Source organism: Emys orbicularis, chromosome 7, assembly GCF_028017835.1.
Source record: "Emys orbicularis isolate rEmyOrb1 chromosome 7, rEmyOrb1.hap1, whole genome shotgun sequence".
In the NCBI taxonomy this organism is placed as follows: domain Eukaryota; kingdom Metazoa; phylum Chordata; order Testudines; family Emydidae; genus Emys; species Emys orbicularis.
In genome coordinates, this window is record NC_088689.1 from 101,900,259 (window position 1) to 101,922,107 (window position 21,849).

General features: G+C 54.1%; 1 protein-coding gene across 1 annotated transcript; it reads right to left on the reverse strand.

The window, feature by feature from the left end:
- Window positions 1–5,226: 5,226 nt before the first annotated feature.
- Window positions 5,227–6,903, reverse strand: GAL3ST3 (galactose-3-O-sulfotransferase 3). The gene is made up of 2 exons (XM_065408720.1): window positions 6,776–6,903; window positions 5,227–6,412 (listed from the first exon to the last, which is right to left on the reverse strand). The coding sequence occupies exons 1-2, from the start codon at window positions 6,901–6,903 to the stop codon at window positions 5,227–5,229; spliced, it is 1,314 nt and encodes a 437-aa protein (XP_065264792.1).
- Window positions 6,904–21,849: the final 14,946 nt, after the last annotated feature.

Genomic DNA, 21,849 nt, shown 5'->3' on the forward strand with positions numbered 1-21,849 from the left:
GGCTGTGCTGGTTCCTATGGGGGTGGGGGGGCCATGCTGTGGTGGATGGAGCTGTGCTGGTTCCTATGGGGGTGGGGGCCATACTGTGGCAGATGGAGCTGTGCTGGTTCCTATGTGGGGGCTGTGTTGGTTCCTATGGGGGGGGGGGCATGCTGTGGCAGTTGGGGCTGTGCTGGTTCCTATGCGGGGGGGGGGGTGTGCTGGTCTCTATGGGGGTGGGGGGGCTGTGCTGGTTCCTATGGGGGTGGGGGGCATGCTATGGCAGTTGAGGCTGTGCTGGTTCGTATGGGGGTGGGGGGCATGCTGTGGCAGTTGGGGCTGTGCTGGTTCGTATGGGGTGGGGGGCATGCTGTGGCAGTTGGGGCTGTGCTGGTTCATATGGGGGTGGGGGCCATACTGTGGCAGATGGAGCTGTGCTGGTTCCTATGTGGGGGCTGTGTTGGTTCCTATGGGGGTGGGGGGCGTGCTGTGGCAGTTGGGGCTGTGCTGGTTCCTATGAGGGTGGGGGCCATACTGTGGCAGATGGAGCTGTGCTGGTTCCTATGTGGGGGCTGTGTTGGTTCCTATGGGGGTGGGGGGCATGCTGTGGCAGTTGGGGCTGTGCTGGTTCCTATGCGGGGGGGCTGTGCTGGTCTCTATGGGGGTGGGGGGGCTGTGCTGGTTCCTATGAGGGTGGGGGGGGAGCTGTGCCAGTCCCTGTGTGGAGAGATGGGGGCAGTGCCCGTACCTCCTCCGATGCCACCTGTGGCTCTGTCCCAGGCCAGGCAGGGGGGAGGTCATCCTGGACGTGCTCCCTGTAATCAGCTCGGGGGACCACAAGGCTCCACTGGGAGGAGTTGCTGTGTCCGTCTGACCCACAGCCCAGTGTCCGTCTGAGCCAATCAAGGGAGGCCTCAGGGGATTAGTGAGAAAATCCCATTGCGAAGTCTGTTGCCCCCGCCCCTGCAGAGTCTCAGCCCCAGCTGTGGGGGGGAGGGCAGGGGGCTGAGGGGTGCTGGGCCCAGTGCATGGACCCTTCCCTTGCTCCCCTTCCCCCCTGCACCCTTCAGGAGTCCCTTACTCCCTCCCCCCACACCTCTGCATGGCAAGGTTAATCTCTGCAGCTGTAATTAGCTGGGCCCGCCTGCCAGTATAGGACCCAGGGGACCCCAGGGCCTAGAATAGCTGCAGGCTGTGCCCAGCTCTGGGATGTGACCAGCCGGGACTCCCATGCTGAGCAGGGCTGGGCTGGGGCACCACAGGCATGGGACACAGTCAGGGCTGACCCCAATGCCATAGCGTGGTGCTAGGGGGTGCTGTGCTGTAGGGAGTGGGGTGGGGCTCAGTAGCGGGCCAGTCTCCCCTCCCAGTCAGTGCTGGTCCTAATGCCCCAATGCAGCTCTGAAATCTTCTCCCCCTTAGGGCTTAAATTAAATTCACTGTCCTTCCCCACTCCCTGTCACAAACACACGTTCAGCTGTTAAACAGCCAGCCCCCTGCGCTCTACTCCAGAGGTGGCTGCATCTCAGGGCTGGGTGAGGGATCCTTGCATAGAGAGCCCCTGTGCCCCACCCCAGAGGCGGCTGCATCTCAGTATGTGAGCTATACACAGTAGTAGCATTTATATTTGTGAAATCCTATTGCCACTGGGAGGCATTTATTGTGCTGAAATTGTGGGGAATCTGGGCAGATCTAATCTTTTTGCAGAAATCACCTGCCTGAGGCTGGGCTATGGAGCTTAACTGTGTCCCATATTCTCTGGGGGTGGCTGTGTGGTTCTGTGGCTGTGCATGCTTCTCTGCACTGGAGGGATGAGCCTGAAGCTTGGGAGGGTAAGAAATCTGTGATGATCCTAAGCGTCAGCCCCGTGTCTCCATGGCTCAGGCCCGTGACTAGGCACTTGCCTAAGTCCCCCAGTGCTGGGGGATAGAAGATTACTTTTTAATCTGCATCAGTGCGCAGATTTTAGCATTATGTATCTCAGCCAGAACTGGTTCAGTTAGACTCTGGACACAGACGGGCTGGTGTGCTGCCAATGTTATCAGTCCAATACTATCCTCCACCCTGCCACCCATCCGCCCTGGTATCCCCTCTTCCCTGCCGCCCATCCATCATGGTATCCCCTCCTCCCTATCACCTGTCCGCCCTGGTATCCCCTCCCCTATGTCACCTGTCCACCCTGGTATCCCCTCCCCCCTGTCACCCATCCGCCCTGGTATCCTCTCCCACCTGCCGCCCGTCTGCCCTGGTATCCCCTCTTCCCTATCACCTGTCCGCCTTGGTATCCCCTCCCCTATGTCACCTGTCCACCCTGGTACCCCCTCCTCACTGTCGTCCGTCTGCCCTGGTATCCCCTCCCCCCGCCACCTGTCCGCCTTGGTATCCCCTCCCCCCTGTCACCCGTCCGCCTTGGTATCCCCTCACCCCTGCCACCCATCCGTCCTGGTATTCCCTCCTCCTTGCCGCCCATCAGCCCTGGTATCCCCTCCTCCCTGCCGCCCATCCGCCCTGGTATCCTCTCCCACCTGCCGCCCATCTGCCCTGGTATCCCCTTCTCCCTGTCACCTGTCCGCCCTGGTATCCCCTCCGCCCTGCCACCCCACATTAGAGCTGTGGGCCCATCCAGACAGGTCTTGCCCACCCTGCACATGGGACCGCCCCCATCAGCTCCCAGTTGTGCAGAAGCAAGGTCAGAGAGGTGTGTTCCTTGAGGGGCTGTAAATGGACCCCAATGAGTCCAATGATCCAGCCAGCCCTCATCCTCCTGGCCCAGCGGTGCCCCACCACCACCATTGGGGCGTCCACATCTCTGCAGGTCACTCATCCCACTCCCTGGAGCTATCGCCTGCCATGTCTTCACACTGCCATCTGTGCTGGCATGCTCAGTGTGGGATTGCTGGGGGGGGGGGGGAGGGGAGAGAGACAGCCTCTGCCCACATACCAGCCCCCCATTGCCTGCTCCCCTGAGTTAGCTAGTCCTGCTGCCCTGGGTCTGGTGCCCATGGAAAAGGCCCATATCCCATTCCCTGGGCTGGGTACGGTCTATGGTGCAGGATGGTCCTTCGCCCTCTGCCAGGGACGTGTGAAGCCAGCTGCTGCCACTGGTGTCACTCTCTCACCATTATGGCACAAGGGGGCAATTACTTGCTGCCCCCCTTGTCCTCCACTCTGTGACCCCCAACCCCATTCTGCATAAGAAGGTCCAGGACAGGGGGCACAAGATCCCTGGGGCATGCAGTCTGACCACTAGATGCTCCCCGCACCCTGTACCAACATGCCCATTGGCTAGGCCTGCTGGGGGCATCTGTGCAGCTGCACCTCCCCTCTCCCTGCTACCTGCCGATGCCTCTGCCCTTGCCCCACACTGACCCCTTCTCTCCATGGCAGATCTCTGTGGCCCATGCCCCCTGGGCTCCCTGCCAGGGGCTTATGGACAGGGGGACCCCTGTTCTGCTTGGAGCCAGGCTGAGACCTAGCAAACCCAGCTCTGGGGGACCTGCTGGAAGGGGAGCAAGGGTGGGGGGCTGGGAATGAGGCACCTGGTCCCCTCTACCTGACAACACTCCTGCAGTGAGTCCAGCATCCATCGGTGCCAGCAAGCCAGTCACCATCCTCAAGAACCAGCCCTCAACTCGTCCCCAGACACAGCTGCATTGGTCCCTAGAGTCACGCTCAAGGTGTGTGTGCAACACATGCCATGTGTGCCTGACTGCCCCCCCTCAGGCTCTAGCCACATGGAAGATAACAACCTCCTACTGCTGCCAGCTACGGGCTCCAGTGTCTGCTGAGTGTCGGGGGTCACACCCTGGGGTACCCATGGGGGCAATGACCCACAGAGAGCCACCCACCAGAACCTCCCACCTGCCCCCCATGAGCCACAGACACCAGAGCAGACCAGGCACCTCACAGAGTCCTTTATTGGGGGCAGGTTCCCATCCCCCTGACAGTTGCTCAGCATCAGCCTCTTCCTGGGAACCCATTACCCAGGGAATGGCTCATGGGGCGGGAGGAGCCAGGCCGTGCCCCCTTGGGGTCTCGGGGAGGGAGTCACTCCCTGCTGGGACACTGTCACCTTGCCACACCAGTGTGACACCCTGGCGAGGGGGGTGTGAGTGTGATTGCACAGGGGGCCAGCTGTGAGTGATTGTGTGTGTGACACTGTGCACGTGTGCAACCAGTGTTTAATTTGGGCCAGGGCTTGTCAGGGTGGAGCCCCAGCACCTCTGGGCCTGGCAGTTCGTAGCCCCAGCACCTCTGGGCCTGGCAGTGCCTAGCCCCAGCACCTCTGGGCCTGGCAGTGCCTAGCCCCAGCACCTCTGGGCTTGGCAGTGCCTAGCCCCAGCACCTCTGGGCCTGGCAGTGCCTAGCCCCAGCATCTCTGGGCTTGCTGCATCAGGTATGAATGAAAAAAAAAATCGCTTGAGCCCCGGCACCTGTTTCATGACAGATTAAGCACTGTGTGCAAGGTGTGTGGGTAAACGCAAGTGGGGGTGGGGACTGATAGGATGTGTGCGCTATCTGTGATGGGGGGGTGCTCTGCGAGTGATGGGGGGTGTTTGTGTGCGGTAGGCTGTGTGGTGTTGTGTGCCTGGACAGGACAGGTTCTCTCCTGCATCCCCGGTGCTAGTGTGAGGGGCCCTGCTCTGTTACCTGGAGCAGGGGTTCAAGTCCCGCCTCCCCAGGGTTGACCTGGGCCCTGTGTCTCCCATGCAGTGCTATGTCCCCATGTGAGTGGCGGCACTAGGGGGAGGTATGGGCCAATGCTGGGGGGGAGGAGCACTAGTGGAGAAAGGCTGGAGTTGGGGGCGGCCACCATCTTGGCCCCAAACCATAGACACTGTTGTTCCGTGCTGAGCTGCTGGGCGTCCCTCCCAGGCTCCCGATGCCTCAGTCCCCAGGCTGTGATTGGTGGATTTCCAAATCCAGGTCACGTGCAAACCATCCAGAACCTGCAAACGGACCCGACGCAGGCTCAGGAAGGGGGCAGCTTCCCAGTGCCAGATCAGGCCTCAATGGCATTCAGTTCAGATCCAGCCCTCCCAAAGGGACGTGGGATGCAAGGGGGGGGGGGAGTGGAGCTGTTGTGCAGGATGGGGACTGTCACAGGGAGGGAGAAGGGGGCCAGCAAAGGGATCTCCCCATGGCTGATCCGAGGGCAGGGGGGCACAGAAAGCCAGGTCCACGATGCCTGCACAGCCCCACGCCCAGGTGTGAGTCTCCAATCTGGGCTAAGGTCCCAGCCCCTGTTCAGGCTGCCTTGGGCATTGCGGGGTGGCGGAGTGGGAGGGCCCTGGCTGGGCGCGGGACTCCCCGGGGGGGCAGAGGGCGGTGGAGCACGGCCCTGCGGCGGGTACGCAGGCTCTGCTTGCGCAGCATATAGCGGGAGTACTGCACCTCAGGCATGGCCAGCTTGAGGCAGCGCTCGTCAGGGGGGGCACCTGAGCCAGGCACAGCTGGAGGCAGGTCATAGCCCACAATGTCCACCTTGGAGCTGGGCTGCCAGGGCCGCAGCTCCTTGTTCTTGATCTGCGTGGCGGGGCGCAGCTGGGGCCGCCCCCCGAAGCAGCGGCGCAGCAGCTGTTCGCAGGCCCGGCGCAGCGCCCGCACCTCCTCCGCCACGCACTCCCGCCCTGCCTGCGCCACCTTGCGCCAGAAGGTGACATTGAAGTGGTCGTAGAGCCGGGCGTCCAGCCCGTTCCAGGTTCGGATCCGGGTGGCCAGCGCCTCTGAGCTGACGTTGCCCTTGGACCGGGGACCGCGCATGTTGAGCTTGACGTAGAGCATGTCCTCCAGGTCCCAGGAGAGCAGGCGGCGCAGCAGCACCAGTGACTCGTCGAAGTACTCGGCGATCATCACCAGCGAGAAAACCTCCTCCATCTGGCGGATGAAGCCGGGCAGGTAGGCGGGGTCGGCGGGGCTGTGGTCGTTGTCCCCGCCAAGGTCGTAGAGCAGGGTGTTGTGGGCGTACATGGAGAACTTCTCCTGGGGGCGATAGAAGGCCAGTGGGTTGGCCAGGAAGGCTTCCATGGAGCCGTTGGGTACCCGTTTGAAGGCGGAGCAGTACTGGTTGTAGTAGGTGAAGAGTGACTCGAACATGGCGACGGGCTCGCGCAGGATGGTGACGTAGAGCGTGTCGTTGGGCATGAGGCGGTGCAGCTCCTGGCGCTGGAAGCGCAGGTGGCTGGCGATGATGCGGGGGGGCAGGGTGTGCGGGTGCACGAAGCGGGCGGAGAAGTTGCGGGGGTAGCAGAACTGATGGTCGCAGGCGTGGTGGGGCAGCGCCACTGTCACGTTGTGCTGCTCAGCGAAGCGGAAAAGGATGTTCTGCACTGTGGTGCCCGCTGTCTTGTGGGTCTTCAGGAAGGCCACCGAGGTGTGCTTGGGGCGGGACGAGGGGGCTGGGGGGCAGCCCGGGGAGGAAGGCTTGGGGGACCTGCTTGGGAGAGGGGGGGTCAGCACGAGGGGCATGGCCAGCCCAGCACTCCCCTGAACCCCTGCCCTGATCAGCCCAATGGGCCCATCCATTTCCTCCTCATGTCCCAGCCCCACATGCCCATCTGCCCCTGTCCCTAGCCCCATGCCCACTAGCTCTGCCCCTGTACCATCCCACCCTGCCTACTATCCATGCCCCACTCCACCCACCCCTGCCCCCATTCCCTAGCCCTGTCCCCATAGCCCCACTCGACAGGCCCCCTGCCTCATCCTCTAGCTCTACCCCCCTCCATGCTCCAACCCTTCTTCTACCCACTCCCGCATGACCCCCATCCTCCAGCCCTCCCCCTCCCTTGCTCTGTACCAGTTGAGGTGCGTGCTCTGGTGGATGAGCAGGCTCAGGGTGCTGAGCGCCAGCAGCAGCAGCAGCAGTGCCTTCTTGCGGGACATCATCTTGAGGGCGCAGTGCAGAGGAGGGAGGGCGTAGGGCATGGTGGGCGCTGGCTCCTCCCTACCTGGGCACCATCCAGATGGGCACCTCCCTCGTCATGGAGCCACTGGGCGGGCAGCTGGGCCAGCCTCACGCTGGGGAAGCCTGAGGGAAGAGGGACAGATGAAATGCTGGCATGCCCACTTCTCACACTCATACCCCACCCTGCCCCTTTGTGCCACTCACAACCAGCCCATGCCCCTTTTCACAGGCATGCCTGGTCCCCTTTGCACACCGCTGCCTCACACTCCTGCACTCACACTGACCCTCCCGCCCACCTGTGCATGCGTCCCGGGACACAGGATGTTCCAGGCTATAGTCCCCATCTCATAAACGAGACCAACGTTCTTGGGCTCTAGACGTGCTGGGCCCTGCGTGGAGCTGTGTTCAAACGAGCCCAGCTCAGCGCGTGAGCCAGGTCGCTCTCTATGACGGCCCTGTCCCCAGCATTATTTACCGCTCTGCCAATCTGTGAGCCGTATTTCCTTCCAGACTATTGCATAGCGCCAGACCTAGAACCCATCCCTGCAGACCTCACGAGAAGCAGCCCCATTGGCTGACAATCCCCCTTGACGATCCCCATCGAGCTCTATCAGTTAGACAGTTTTTAATCTAGTTAATAGGGGCTCATGACTGCGCTCTTCAGGGTCCAAGACACATTTCAGGGCAGACTCCAGAGGGAGCAAAAGTCCACGGAGTTTATTGAGGCAGCTCCCCACATCCTCCCTGGGCAGGGGATCCCCACGAGGCCCCGCAGACCTGGCCCAGGCAGCACGGACAGCCTGATAGTCATTTTGGACTAAAGCAAAGAAATAATCCCAAATCCAAACTCAACAGTTCTGTGCCAGACCTAGCATCTTCTGGAGGACTCTGGCAATCAGCAGTCTCAGCAGAGGGGCTGGGCTGGGCCTCTCCCCAGGAAGCAAAGGAAAGGAGATCTGTTCTCCACCCTGATCAGCCAGCTACTGAGCTGTTCTCCAGTGCTCTCCCCTCGTAACTTTACCTGACAGCGCACGTCTGTGTAATGGGGCAGGGCTCAGTGGGGCCATAGCACCTCATTAGCCCTTGCTGGCCGAGGCCACGTCTACACTGCAAACTTTGGTTGGCCCAAGTTGCATCAGCGCACAATCGCCAAAGCGTGTATATTGCTCGTGTGCATGCACACTTGGCTGCTTGTGTCAGAGCTGCGTGTACCCACCAGGAGTGCTTGTGCCAATGCAAAGTGTAGTGCACCATGGGCAGGCACCCCAGTGCGCCATGCGCCGCCGTCCCATGCAATGCCCTTGAGGAAATTTTCAGAATGTGCTGTGGGATAGAAGCGACTTACCCAGGGATCTCTGGGAGATGGGGTCTAGTTCCCAGCATGCAACTTCCTCCATCCCATAATACCATCCATATCCCATCATTTTTGCCCCTTTTATTTTTTTTAATCCCACAAACCCATGTGAACTTCTCCATGTCCACCATCTCTGACGGAAGCATGGAACCCTCTCATGAACACTGTAAATACGGGACTCACAGTCCTCCTGTATTTGCAGACCTGCAGGAAGTACCTCAACGTTGGGAAACATATGGATTTATTTGAGGACAGTTAGCTGAGGGACACAGCAAAGAACAATTCCAGGTTGTTGGTAGCATTCACGGAGCAGCTGCAGATGGTGGAGTGCCGCTTCTGGGCCTGAGAAACGAGCCCGGACTGGTTTGATCACATCATAATGCAGGTTTGGGATGATGACCAGTGGCTGCAAAAGTTTCGGTGGCAAAAGGCCACATTCCTGGATCTGAGTGCGGAGCCTGCCCAAGCCCTCTAGCACATGGATAGCAGAGTGAGAGCTGCACGGACAGTAGAGAAGCCAGCGCTGATTGCACTTCGGAAGCTTGCAATGCAGGATTGCTACCGATCAGTGGGAAATCGTTTTGAAGTTGAAAAATCCACTGTGGGGGCCATTGTCATGCAAGAGCACAGGGCCGTTAATCGTCTCCTGCTAGGCAGGCCTGTGACTAGGTTTGTGCAGGACATAGCGGCTGGATTTGCAGCAATGGGGTTGCCGAACTATGGTGGCATGAGAGACGGCACGCATATCCCTATTTTGGCCCCAGCCTGCCTTGCCACAGAGTACATCAACAGAAAGGGCTACATGTCCATGGTTATGCAAGCGTTGGTGGATTCCCCAGGGATGCTTCACTGATATCAGGGTGGGCTGGTTAGGGGAGGTGCATGAAACTCGCATCCTTAAAAACACAGGCCTGTTCAAAAAGCTGCAAGCAGGGACCTTCTGTCCTGACCATATTGGTGATATGGAAATGCCAGTGGTGATTTGGGCAGACCCAGCCTACCCCTTGCTCCCCTGGCTCATGAAGCCGTATGCTGGCCACTTCGACAACACCACAGAAAGATTCAGATACCGGCTCAGCAGGTGCAGAATGACAATTGAATGCGCTTTTGGTAGATTGAAGGGACCCTGGTGGTGTTTACTCACTAGATTGGCTCTCTGTGAGAAAAATATCCCACTGGTTGTAGCTGCCTGCTGTGTGCTATGTAATATCTGTGAGACAAAGGGGGGAAAGCTGCCACCAGGGCAGAGGTGGAGCGACTGTCTGCCAAGTTTCAACAGCCAGACACAAGGGCCACTACAAGAGCTCCATGTGGAACTGTGTGGTTGAGGGAGGCTTTGAAAGAGCCCTTTAATGGTGAGCCACAGGAATGTTCTGTGCTGGGCCAGGAGCTGTGGGTGCTGCTGGGAATCGGGTAGTGCTTGCTGCACATCTATAAATCTGTTTTCCTGAGCCTATGAGTTGTATGGTGCTTGCTGTACATTGACAAGTACAGTGTGCTGTGAGTACCACCGTGCGTTCTGCAGTACATGCTGGGAACCAATAAAGAGAATTTTATTCTCCATAAATAGAAATTTATTGAGTGGCAAAAACACTGCAGAAAAACAACGTCCAAAAAGACAGGCATCGCAATACAGACTTTAAACATAAATTAATGGAATGGGACTTTGCAATTGAAAAGGCAGCAAATATTTCTGTCCATTTCAATGCACAAAAGTAGCCCACCATGGCTACACATACACCAATCGTGGTCTCACAGGTCAGTGTGTGTGAAGGTGTGGTTTCCCCTGCTGTCCCCTGGCCTGGAGCGGTCGGTGTAGGGTGCGGCCCGTGATGCCAAGTGGTATGTTGCGGGGACATTGGGAGTAGCTAGCATGGAGTTCTCCAAGGACTGCAAAGGGTGAGGAGTCTGGGATTTTTGGACCTGCAGGTCAAAAAGGTCTGCAGCATCTGTGTTTGCTGCCTGAGATGACCCATTATGTCCTGGTGCATCTCCCGTTCCCTCTCTCCTTTTCCATGTTGTCTGCCATGTTGGCCCTCCACTCCAGGCCCTTTGTTCATGGTCCGATGCAGCACTGGCTGGCAGGAGCTTGCTGAACATGTCCTCCCTAGTCCTCAGGCGTTCTGCAGGTGTGTGTGTGTGGGGGGGCACCCTCAAGTCCACAACAGCAGCAGCTGCTGATAGAAAGACAGATGTATCACTGACTTTACCGTCACAGTGGAAAGGGAAAGTTACATTTCAAAACTCCCTTGCCTTAGTCCCATAAAAACTTTGAATAAGACATGCTTGTTGACATGCCAGCTTCAGGGTGCCCCTGCACAGCACCACTCTCCAGCCCCAGCCACAAATGTGGCCCACCAGGGGCGAGTGGAGGGGAAGGAATTTTGGTTGCATAGAACAGTCACGTTTCAGTCCCTATTCCATGGGTACAGGTATAGGGCAGTGGCACTGAGTATTGGCACTTCATCCCACAGGTGGTGGTGATTTTAGCTGATATCTCACTCCTGAGAGTAGCAAAGCCACAGAGAGCTCAACTGCTGCTGGTTTCAGAAATTGAGATGGATGGGCCTATTGGTTTGTGTGGTGGAAGTCGGGCGAGGAACTAAAGCCAGCAGTCAGAGCCGGAATCAGGAGTCAAGGGCCGGGTTGGAGCAGAGCTGGAGCCGGAGCAGGGCTGGAGCAGGCTAAGGCCTGTGGAGTCTGTCACCACTCTCAGGCAGGGGAGAGTTCCAAGCCATGAAGTGACGCTGGGCAGACCGAGCTGCGAGCTGCTGTTTCTCCTGTGAGGGTTATATACCTGCTCTGAGAACCATCAGACCAGCTCCTGGCTTGTGGATTGGCTGGAGCCTAGCTCAGGAGTGACTCAACACTGCATGTGGCTTAATCAGGCTCTAGTTCATCACCTCACATCACCCCCCCACTCACCGGGGCATACACTTCCCAGTCCACAAGGTACACAAGTCATCATCAGAGGAGCTTAGAATCCAGCATCTGTCTCACCAGGTATCTTCCTGACCCCGAACCATGATGAGGGGTGGGGGTGGTTGTGTGCATCCAGGAAAAGAGTTGGCCACCTATTTCTTTAACAAGGAAACATGGAATGCTGGATGTATCTTCATGGCACAGGGCAAGTGGAGCTTGAAGGCCACTGGGTTGATCTGTTGGATGATCAAAGTGGGCCAAGGTAGTGGTGGTCTAGTTTCCTTGAGGAGGTATCCAAGTGTTGAATCAAGAGCCTTAACTTGTTTCCGACCGACAAGGGAGGAGGGTCCTGTTGATGGAGGTCAATGTATCATTTGTAGTCATCCTTGGCTGAGTTTAAGTGTGATTTTAATTCCTCTTGAAAGTGGTGAAAGTGTTGAACCAAATCAGAGGCCATGAGGACATGGGAGATTGGCGGGACGGATGGATGGAATCGAGAGTGGAAGCCACAATTGGCATAGAAGGGGTTTTGGCAGGTTGATCTGTGATTGGAGTTACTGTAAGCAATTCAATAAAAGGTAAAAGTTGGAAACAAACATCTTGATGGTAGTTGATAAAGCAACAGAGTTATTGTTCTGGAATTTGATTTACTCATTCCAATTGTCCATCCGTCTGGTGGTGGTAAGCAGAGGAAATGCGCAGAGTGACTTCAGGACTTCGGCCAATTTTCCCCAAAAAGGGGAGACAAATTGTGGCCCACATTCTAATGTCATGTTGGTTGGTAATCCATGGAGCGTGAAGGTGTTGTTGAAAGATAAATGAGCAGTTACTTTTGCAATGGGGATCGTCTGACAAGGTGCAATGTGTGCCCTTTTGTTGAGGAAGTTGACGACGACCAGGATAGCTGTGGAGCCCTATGAGTTGGGGAGATCTGTGATGAAGTTCATTAAGACAGATGCCCAGGGTTGGGGTGAGGCCAAAAGTGGGATCAGGGCACCTAGAAGTTTGTCACGTGGTCTTCATCTGGCTGGATGTCTCATAGGAAGTCATGTAAGATCTGACAGATGAGAATAGTTTGCCACCAAAAATTGCCAGAAATCAGCTTCACCATCTTCCTGTACCTGAAGTAGCCTGCAAGTGGGGAATCGTGGCATAGCAAGAGTATGGCTGGATGGGTGGTCCATCAGGAACATAAATGCAATCCTTGAACCAGAGTCCCTTGTTTTTCACTGTGATGTTTGGGTCAGAACATCTGACATCCATCCACTGCAAGTGGATCGTTGGGCAGCGAGGCCTTTACAGTGGCCAAAAGATCAGTGTTGGTCAGCATATTTACAAAATGGCAGGGCTTCAATATTGGGGTAGGCTTGGGAGGTTTAACCCCCTTATCTATGTACCCTCCCTTGTGAGATAACACCTCGTGTTTATCATTCCAGGTTCTCAGCTGGTAGGTCAGGCTGAAGTTGAATCTACAGAAGAAGAGGGATCAACATAGCCGACCTTGGTTGAGGGCTGCAGAGAGAGATGTTCCAAATTTTTATGATCTGTGAACACCTGGACTGAAAGGCGTGCCCCTTCTAGATGACGGTGCCACTCCTGAACTGCAGCCTTGATGGCCAATGACTCCTTACAACAGATTTTATAATTTTGTTCCTCAGGTGTCAATTTCATAGAAGAGAAGACACAATGGCTAAGGTCATTCAAGGGCCCGTGTTGCTGTGATAGCACTGCCTCAATCATGTGATCAGAGGCATCTGCTTTGATGACAAAGGGTTTTGATGGATCCAGGTGTATTAGGATGGGGGTAGAAGTACACACTTTCTTCAGACGATCAAAGACCAGTTGGGCTTCTGGTGTCCAGGGGGGAGTTCTTCCACAGCAGCTGGCTAATTGGAAATACCACTTGTGAGAATCCTTGAATGAATCATCTACAAGTCTGTTGCATCTTAGGCACATTTAACATGTGTGATTTCAGCTTTATGCAGTCGGCAAAAACAACAAAAAAACAACAAAAAAAGAGAAAAATAACAATTTAAATACTGTTTTTGTAGTGCGGGCGATTCCGCCCGCCATTACACTCAATGTAATTTTGACTATACGCGATTTTCGCTTTAGGCGCTGACTGCGGAACATAACCCCAGCGTAAGATGAGACAGACCTGTATAGAAATTGGCAAATCCTAGGAAGCACTGGATATCATGGATGCTCTTGGGTGTAACCCAAGTTGAAATCACAGAGTTTTCTGTGATCCATACTTATTCCGTTGGGAAAAACAATATAACCCAATAATTCCACAGAGGTGCCACTGAAGTCACATTTCTCAGATTTCCCATACAGACTGTTTGCTTGAAGACGTTCTAGTACTAACCAGGCATGCTGGTCATGCAGGGTTTGGTCCTCTGAAAAAATAAGAATGTTGTCTGGGTAGATTACAACAAACTTATGCAGAACAACCCTGAAAATATCATTAACAAAGTGCTGGAATGTGGCAGGGGCATTACAGAGACCAAAAGGCATGACAAGGTACTCAAAATGTCCATACCACGTATGAAAGGCTGTTTTCCATTCATTGCCCTCTTGGATGCAGACCAGGTTGTAGGTGCTGCGTAGCCAAGCCAACCATCTCCTGTAGTTCACTGATCAACAGCAAAGGATATTTATTCTTGACGGTGATATTGTTCAGCACTGGATAGTCTACACAAAGGCACAGGGTACCATCCTTTTGCTTGACAACCGGGGCTGGGGCCTTGGCAGCGGACACAGAAGGACAGATAAAATTATTTGCTAGATTTTCATTGAGGTGTTCCTACAGGGCCCTGAGTTCAGGTTCTGACAAAGCATAAATTTGCCTGAAGGGTATTTTGGCCCCTGGCAGGAATTCTATGGGGTAGTCGTGAGGCCTATGCGGGGCTTGGGCATTAATGTTTCTTTTATTGACTATGTCCACAAAGTTCTAGTATTTCACAGGAATTGGAGAGTTATCCTCACTCAGAGCCTGCTGTGAGAAGAAAATGGTGGCCTTGCCCAGATTGTGTCTAGTGTCTTCAACACCAGGTTGGACTAGACACTGATGCTGACAAAAATCAGACCCGAACTGCACTTCTCGCGCTCTGCAGGAAATGTCTGGATTGTGGAGGGAGAGCCAGGGGATGCCAAGCATGATCGAGGAGTGGGGTGAGTCAATCAGGTTAAATTGCAGGGTTTCCTGGTGGCCTTGAATCACAGCCCAAAAGAGGTGCAGTCTCCTAGACGACCAGGCCCAAGGACAGCAAGCTGCCATGAATTGCCTCCACCACGGGGGAGCTTCCTTTGCACTGACACTGGTTTATTTTAGTAAAGCCAGTGTCCATGAAATTACTAGACATTCCTGAGTGCAGCTTGCTTCGGGCGTAGCCAGGGCCCAAAGCCGGTACTTGATCTGGAGGTGGGATTGACCATTGTCCGCGGTGGTTAGGGTACACGTAGGAAGCAGAGGGGGTCTGCTCAGGGAACCTGATGTTGCCATTCTGTCCAGCCACATCCCCTATAGTGAGGGTGATCCCTCCCATCTTCCTGGACTAGCCATAGAACAGGACTTGAGGGGACACCTGGTGGCAAAGTAGCCTCGTTCCCCACAGTACAGGCAGAGGCCATTCAAACAACGATATTTCTTCTCTTGATCTGAGTCGCCTACATGTCATGTCGACCTGCGTGGGTTTGGATCCAGCAATTGCCTGGGAGGGTGAGCGGTGGGAATAGGGCTGGTTAGGCAGGGACAGGCGTATGCCTTCCTTTTTTCCTGACTCACTCAAACAGTTGATTGTCAATCTGGATACACAACTCAATTTAGGGGTGCAAATGCACTGGGGGGGGTCAAGTTCATCTTTAATCTCATCACTGAGGCCTAGGTAGTATTGGTAAATCTGCACCACTTCGTTCCCAGACGTGTCAGTGACCAGGTGTCAGAAATGGGTGGCATAGAGTTGATCAAAGTTGTGGAGAATCGAATCTCCCCACTCCAGGAGTGTGATGCCCAGTCTAATGATTTGTCTGTCAATAAGCTGATGACCCCTACCTTGGTTTGGTCGTTCAGGTACATTTAGCACAACAGGAGCAGCAGGCGACATTGTTGAGAAGCCCCTGAAACATCTGACGGTTCCCATCAAACCGCTCTGATAGCAGGATCTTTGGGCATACATCCTGGGCTGGCTCAGCTAATGATGTGGGGGGTCCAGGACCACTGGGACCTGCAAGTGCAGGAAGATATTTTCCCATTGTAGCTGGACCACTTGGTTCTGGAGACCTTGAACTAGCTCCGCAATCTCTGGGCACTCATTTTGACTGCAAGGAGCTTCTGTGGGCATAGGAGAGGCCAGGCACCATCTTTAAATTTAAACACTATAAGGAAAAATGCATGCATACACTTACCCGAGGTCCCTTCCCCTGGATTGGGCTTGTGCGTGCTCAGTTGGTGGGACTGGCTAGACTGTGGTGGAGTCTCTAACAGGTCCTGACTCATGGCATGGCTGGAGCCCCCCAGCTACATCCACCCCTCGTCTTCCTCCTTCCCACTGTTCCTAGCAGGAGTCGGTGTCTCAGGCTCCTCCAAGGCACCCACAGTGGTCTGGAGGGTGCTGGTGGGGTCTCCATGAGGTATGTCATGGAGCTTGTTGGAAAAGCAGCAGGACTGCGCCTCAGCAGCAGATCGATTGTTGTGCTTCCTGGCCTTGTGTATGCTTGCTGCAGTTGATTTTCACGTGGCACTGCTGCTGATCCTTGTCGTACCCCTTTGCCTGCAGCCCCTGTTCGATCTTTTCAGAGATGTCCACATTTCTACAGCTGATCCATAGCTGTGCCTGCACAACCTCTTCTTCCCATGGGCCCAGGAGATCCAATCCCTCCTGTCTACTCCAGGCAGGGCGTGTCCAGTGCATGGAGCCAGCATGGTCAGTAGGGCAGTTGCACACAACAAGGGAGAGCTGCTAGGTGTGCTTGCCAAGCTGGGCAATCAGGAAAAGGCATTTCACAAATACAAGGGTGGGGGGCTTAAGGGGGTGCCTGGCTTCTTTTCTCTGTGACCCCTGAGCGGTGGAATTCATAATTGCAACCACAGCGATCACTGTTGCAGGGAGTAGCCATTGTAGGACAGCTGCTGGAGGACTGCTAAGGTCAGCACAGGTCACGCATTGACCTCATTAGGTCAGCCATGGCTCCACAGCATTCCGAGAGGTTGTTTCACTGGGTCGCTGTGGCGGGCTGCCTACCTCAGCTAGAGACAAATTTCACTATAGACGTATTCACAAATAGACTGACACAAGGCAGCTTACATCAGCCTCACTTTGTAGTGTAGACTGGGCCTCAGGGTGGGGCTGGCCATACCCTATCACAGGGCTGCAGCGTTTTTGAATTGTAGCAGAGCAGCAGCTATGCTATAGTTAAGACCAACTTTCTGTTTTAAGCTTGACTGTTCTAAGTGCTCAAAAATCTGTACAGTTACTTGGGATGTCTTTTAATTTGGCGTGTCTTATGGGGGTTCAGGGTCGGGTCAGTGATCCAAATTGGGAGCCATTTGGCCAATGGGTTCCTGAGATACAGCCCCTCCCCAAACAGTGTTTCTGAAAGTTGACCCATTCTGGCCACATTTTTTTGCACACTAGGGTGACCAGATATCCCGATTTTATAGAGACAGTCCCGATTTTTGGGTCTTTTTCTTATATAGGCTCCTATTACCCCCCACCCCCTGTCCTGATTTGTCACATTTGCTGTCTGGTCACCCTATTGCACACAGATAGAGATCAAACCAGGGCTCATGCTCTCCAACACTCGAGGGTTACCCAACAGGCGGCCACCAGCCCTTTGGGGAAAGTCAAATTACAACATTGTTTGAAAAAGAGTTTGCTTCTCCAGTTAGGCATGCTCCAAGCATTTCCAAGGTGCAGGGAGGTGCCCCCCGGATTCCACTAAGCATGTGCAGACAGAGGAATTGACAGGGTTTTTAGCTGGATAGCTCAAGCAGATAAGCAGTGATCCTTTGAACCTGACTCACTGTGACACAGATATGCCAAGGCATGTCCTGGCAGATATACAATTTTTATTAAAGCTAATGTTAAAAGATTATATAGTACACCAGTTAAGAAAAGAGTGTCTGTACATCTGGGTATAGTGCTTAGATTATCCACAAATATGAAGTTTGTTTTTAAAGTCATAAGATACATATAGTGCATAATCAGCACTAACCCAAATTTAGGTGAATAAATTTAACAATACAGTTTAGATATTAGCATCCAAGTATTTGGGAACATTACTCATAAAAACTTACACAGAGAGTTGGTTGTGGAAAGCGCATATAGCAATGAGTGAAGATTGCCCCTCAGTAATTGAGAATTTAGAGTAGGTTGTCCATTAGAAAATACAATCCATCAGGGAAGTATTTCAGTTACTTTCTCTACTGCGCTTTGCATCTGCACTCCAGCTCATCCCTACTAGTATTGCCGATGTCCGGTGTTGTGATCTACGTAGATGTCTCTCAACCACCTGATGGCATCCGACACCATGTGTTGCCGCATCAGCTGAGCGTAGCGTTGACTGATTCCACATTCTCTCAACACTCGCTTGTTACTGGGGTCCCATGCACCCAGGGCTCAGATGATCAGCGCGTGAGTTTGAACCTCGTAGCCCCTAGCTCTCAAAGTGTGAGCCAGAGGGGCATATTTCTCCAGCTTTTGAGATCGGGCATCGCGGAAGGCCAGGGTCCTCTTTTCAAAGGGAACTGTGATGTCCACCATGATGATCTGTATGATCTACATCTTCATCCAATCATCTTCTTGATAGTTGACTGAAGGGGTCATATGTGGTCTCTGCCAAAAGCCAGTAACTAGCTGGTTGTCAAGGTTATCGCGGGATGTTTGTATGGGAAACATTTTTAGAGTTATGTAACTTGTAGAATATTGGTTTCCAAAACTGGGGGAGGTGAAACATGTCTTCTGAGGTGGGGTGGGTCTCCCAGCTGACTCAGTCAACACTGAGACTAATTGATATTCTTTGACTCAGCGCAGCCCTTTTTTATAGTCTGGGGCTGATGCAGACATGAGCATTGACAAAGGCCTGGGACTGTAGAGAAGGAAATAACACAAATTGTTATCCATTCGGAGGCCACATTCTGCCAGTGGGAGTGTCTCCCTGGACTGGACAAGCGCTGTAAAGACTGACCATTGGGTAAGAAATACCTTGTTAGACAGGAAAGTCACTTATTAATAAGACTAGGCTAGAGATTGTGCTTTTATATGTTTCTTTTACCTTATGTTTCCAAATCATTTTACTCACTTTTATTTGAATCTTTAACTCAAGCTGTGTGCAATGGTGGGGCGGTTGTCCCTCCCGTCTGGGTCAGAGGGAGGACACACCTTCTCACTTCATCATCCACCTAGTATCAAGGCAATTAGTGTAGTGTTAGCGTCCCTACCGGTTTGACGGGCTGTGCAGTCCAACCGTCTAGGGCCCTTGGACCCTTCAAGCAGGGGCTGCACCCACCTTAGTCTATGGCCTCGGGGCCCTTGGGGCAGGGTCCCGGGCCAACACTGGAATTAAGTAGCTCCAAGCCCTCCAGCCTAGTCAATTAATCCTGGCCTCTTGGTTCAGAGACAGAGCGAATCCACTAGGCAATCAGCTCTGGTCTCTGGTTGCAGACACAGAGCAAACCCAGTAGTCAATTAGTTCTGGGCTCTTGTAGCAGAGCCAGAGAAAACCCCAGGGGCAGCCATTCTAGCTTCAGCGGACAACCGACGGGCACGGGCCACTTGGCCTGGAGAGGGGAGGCTGTCACCCCAGGGCCCTAACAGTGGCAGAGTGGTCCGCCACCGGGTCAGCAGGGATCCCAACCACAACACACTGGCCGTGCCTCAGGCAAAGCTGCAGCCAGACTAAGGTCGGCTGCCCCTGGGCCACTTCCTCCCCTCCCCTCGGGGTCTATCTGGAGCATGGTAGCATCCATCTCTTCGGGGTAGATGCAGCTCTGAGCAGCTGTGGGCAGCGGAGGCCCTGGCAGCTCTCAGCCGCCATGGGGGGAACCCAGAGCTCCCAGCCACCATGGGGGGAACCTGCAGCTCTGAGCCACTGCAGGCAGTGGGGGGACCCCAGAGCTCCGAGCTGCCATCCCTGGAGCTTCAAGCTGGGGCCCCACAGCTCCAGGCCACTGTGGGCATCTGGGGGACCCAGAAACTCCCAGCCACAACGGCGGTGGGTGCTGCATCTCCTCCCCCAATCCACCCCTTGCAGCAGGGCTGGGGCTCAGCAGGAACTGGCCAACAGGAACTGGGGGCAAGGCAGTACCTGCAGGCGAGAATCGCAAGGAGCTGCTTGAGTGCCTCCGCCTAGGAGCCGGACCTGCTGCTGGCTGCTTCTGGGGCGCAGTCCACAGTGCCAGGACAGGCAGGAAGCCTGCCTTAGCACCCCTGGGAGCCGCCCGAGGTAAGCCCATGCCCCAATTCTCTACCCTGGCCCTGAGCCCCCCCAAACCCGGGGCCCCTTACTGCACCCCAAACTCCTCATCCCCAGCCCCACCTCAGAGTCTTCACCCCCAGCCCAGAGTCCTGACCCCCTCCCGCACCCCAACCCCTGCCCCAGCCCAGAGCCCCTTCCCTCACCCTGAACCTCTCACTCCCAGCCCCACCCCGCAGCCCTCACCCCTGCACCCCAACTCTCTGCCCAGCCCTGAGCTCCTCCCAAACCCCTCATCCCCAGCTCCGTTGGGTTGTGGGCATCAACAATTTTCTTCAACTGGGTCACCAGAAAAAAGTTTGAAAACCACTGATCTAGTCCAGTCCCCTGCACTCATGGCAGGACTAAGTATTATGTAGACCAGGGGTTGGCAACCTCTGGCACGTGGCTCGCCAGGGTAAACACCCTGGCAGGCCGGGCCAGTTTGTTTACCTGTCGCGTCGGCAGGTTTGGCTGATCGCGGCTCCCACTGGCCGCGGTTCGCTGTCCTAGGCCAATGGGGGCTGCAGGAAGTGGCGTGGGCCGAGGGATGTGCTGGCCGCGGCTTCCCACCTCCCCCATTGGCCTGGAGCGGCGAACCACGGCCAGTGGGAGCCGCGATCGGCCAAACCTGCCGACGCGGCAGGTAAACAAACTGGCCCGGCCTGCCAGGGTGCTTACCCTGGCGAGCCGCGTGCCAGAGGTTGCCAACCCCTGATCTAGACAATCCCTGACAGGTGTCTGTCTAACCTGCTCTTAAAAATCTCCAATGATGGAGATTCCACAACCTCCCTAGGCAATTTATTCCAGTGCTTAACCACCCTGACAGTTAGGAAGTTTTTCCTAATGTCCAGCCTAAACCTCCCTTGCTGCAATTTAAGCCCATTGCTTCTTGTCCTATCCTCACAGGTTAACAAGAACAATTTTTCTCCTTCCTCCTTGTAACAACCTTTTAGGTACTTGAAAACTGTTATCATATTCCCTCTCGGTCTTCTCTTCTCCAGACTAAACAAACCCAATATTTTCAATCTTCCTTCAAAGGTCATGTTTTCTAGACTTTTAATCATTTTTGTTGTTCTTCTCTGGACTTTCTCCAATTTGTCCACATCATTCCTGAAATGTGGCGCCCAGAACTGGACACAATACTCCAGTTGAGGCCTAATCAGTGCAGAGTAGAGCAGAAGAATGACTTCTCGTGTCTTGCTTACAACACTTCTGTTAATACAGGTCTGTCACATCTTACGCGCATTTAACATGCGCAATTTCAGCTTTACGCGGTCGGCAAAAAAAAAAAAGAAAGAGAAAAATAACAATTTTAATACTGTACCTGTAGTGCGGGCGATTCCGCCTGCCATTGAACTCAATGTAATTTTGACTATACGCGGTTTTCGCTTTACGCGCTAACCACGGAACGGAACCCCCGTGTAAGATGAGACAGACCTGTACATCCCAGAATGATGTTTGCTTTTTTTGCAACAGTGTTACATTGTTGACTCATATTTAGCTTGTAGTCCACTATGACCCCCAGATCCCTTTCCGCACTACTCCTGCCTAGGCAGCATTTCCCATTTTGTATGTGTGCAACTGATTGTTCCTTCCTAAGTGGAGTACTTTGCATTTGTCCTTATTGAATTTCATCCTACTTACTTCAGACCATTTCTTCAGTTTGTCCAAATCATTTTGAATTTTAATCCTATCCTTCAAAGCACTTGCAACCCCTCCCAGCTTGGTATCATCTGCAAACTTTATAAGTGTACTTTCTATGCCATTATCTAAATCATTGATGAAGATATTGAACAGAACTGGACCCAGAACTGATCCCTGCAGGACCCCACTCGTTATGCCCTTCCAGCATGACTGTGAACCACTGATAACTACTCTCTGGGAACGATTTTCCAACCAGTTATGCACCCACCTTATAGTAGCTCCATCTAAGTTGTATTTCCCTAGTTTGTTTATGAGAAGGTCATGCAAGACAGTATCAAAAGCTTTACTAAAGTCAAGATATACCAGGTCTACCGCTTCCCCCCCCCATGCACAAGGCTTGTTACCCTGTCAAAGAAAGCGATCAGGTTGGTTTGACACAATTTGTTCTTGACAAATCCATGTTGACTGATACTTATCACTTTATTATCTTCTAGATGTTTGCAAATTGATTGCTTAATTATTTGCTCCATTATCTTTCCAGGTAAAGAAGTTAAGCTGACTGCTCTGTAATTCCCCGGGTTGTCCTTAT

Coding starts and splice junctions, on each gene's coding strand:
- GAL3ST3 (XM_065408720.1), bottom strand. CDS start 6,903: ATGCCCTACGCCCTCCCTCCTCTGCACTGCGCCCTCAAGATGATGTCC. Junction 6,413..6,775: donor CAGAGCACGCACCTCAACTG/GTACAGAGCAAG, acceptor TCTCCCAAGCAG/GTCCCCCAAGCCTTCCTCCC.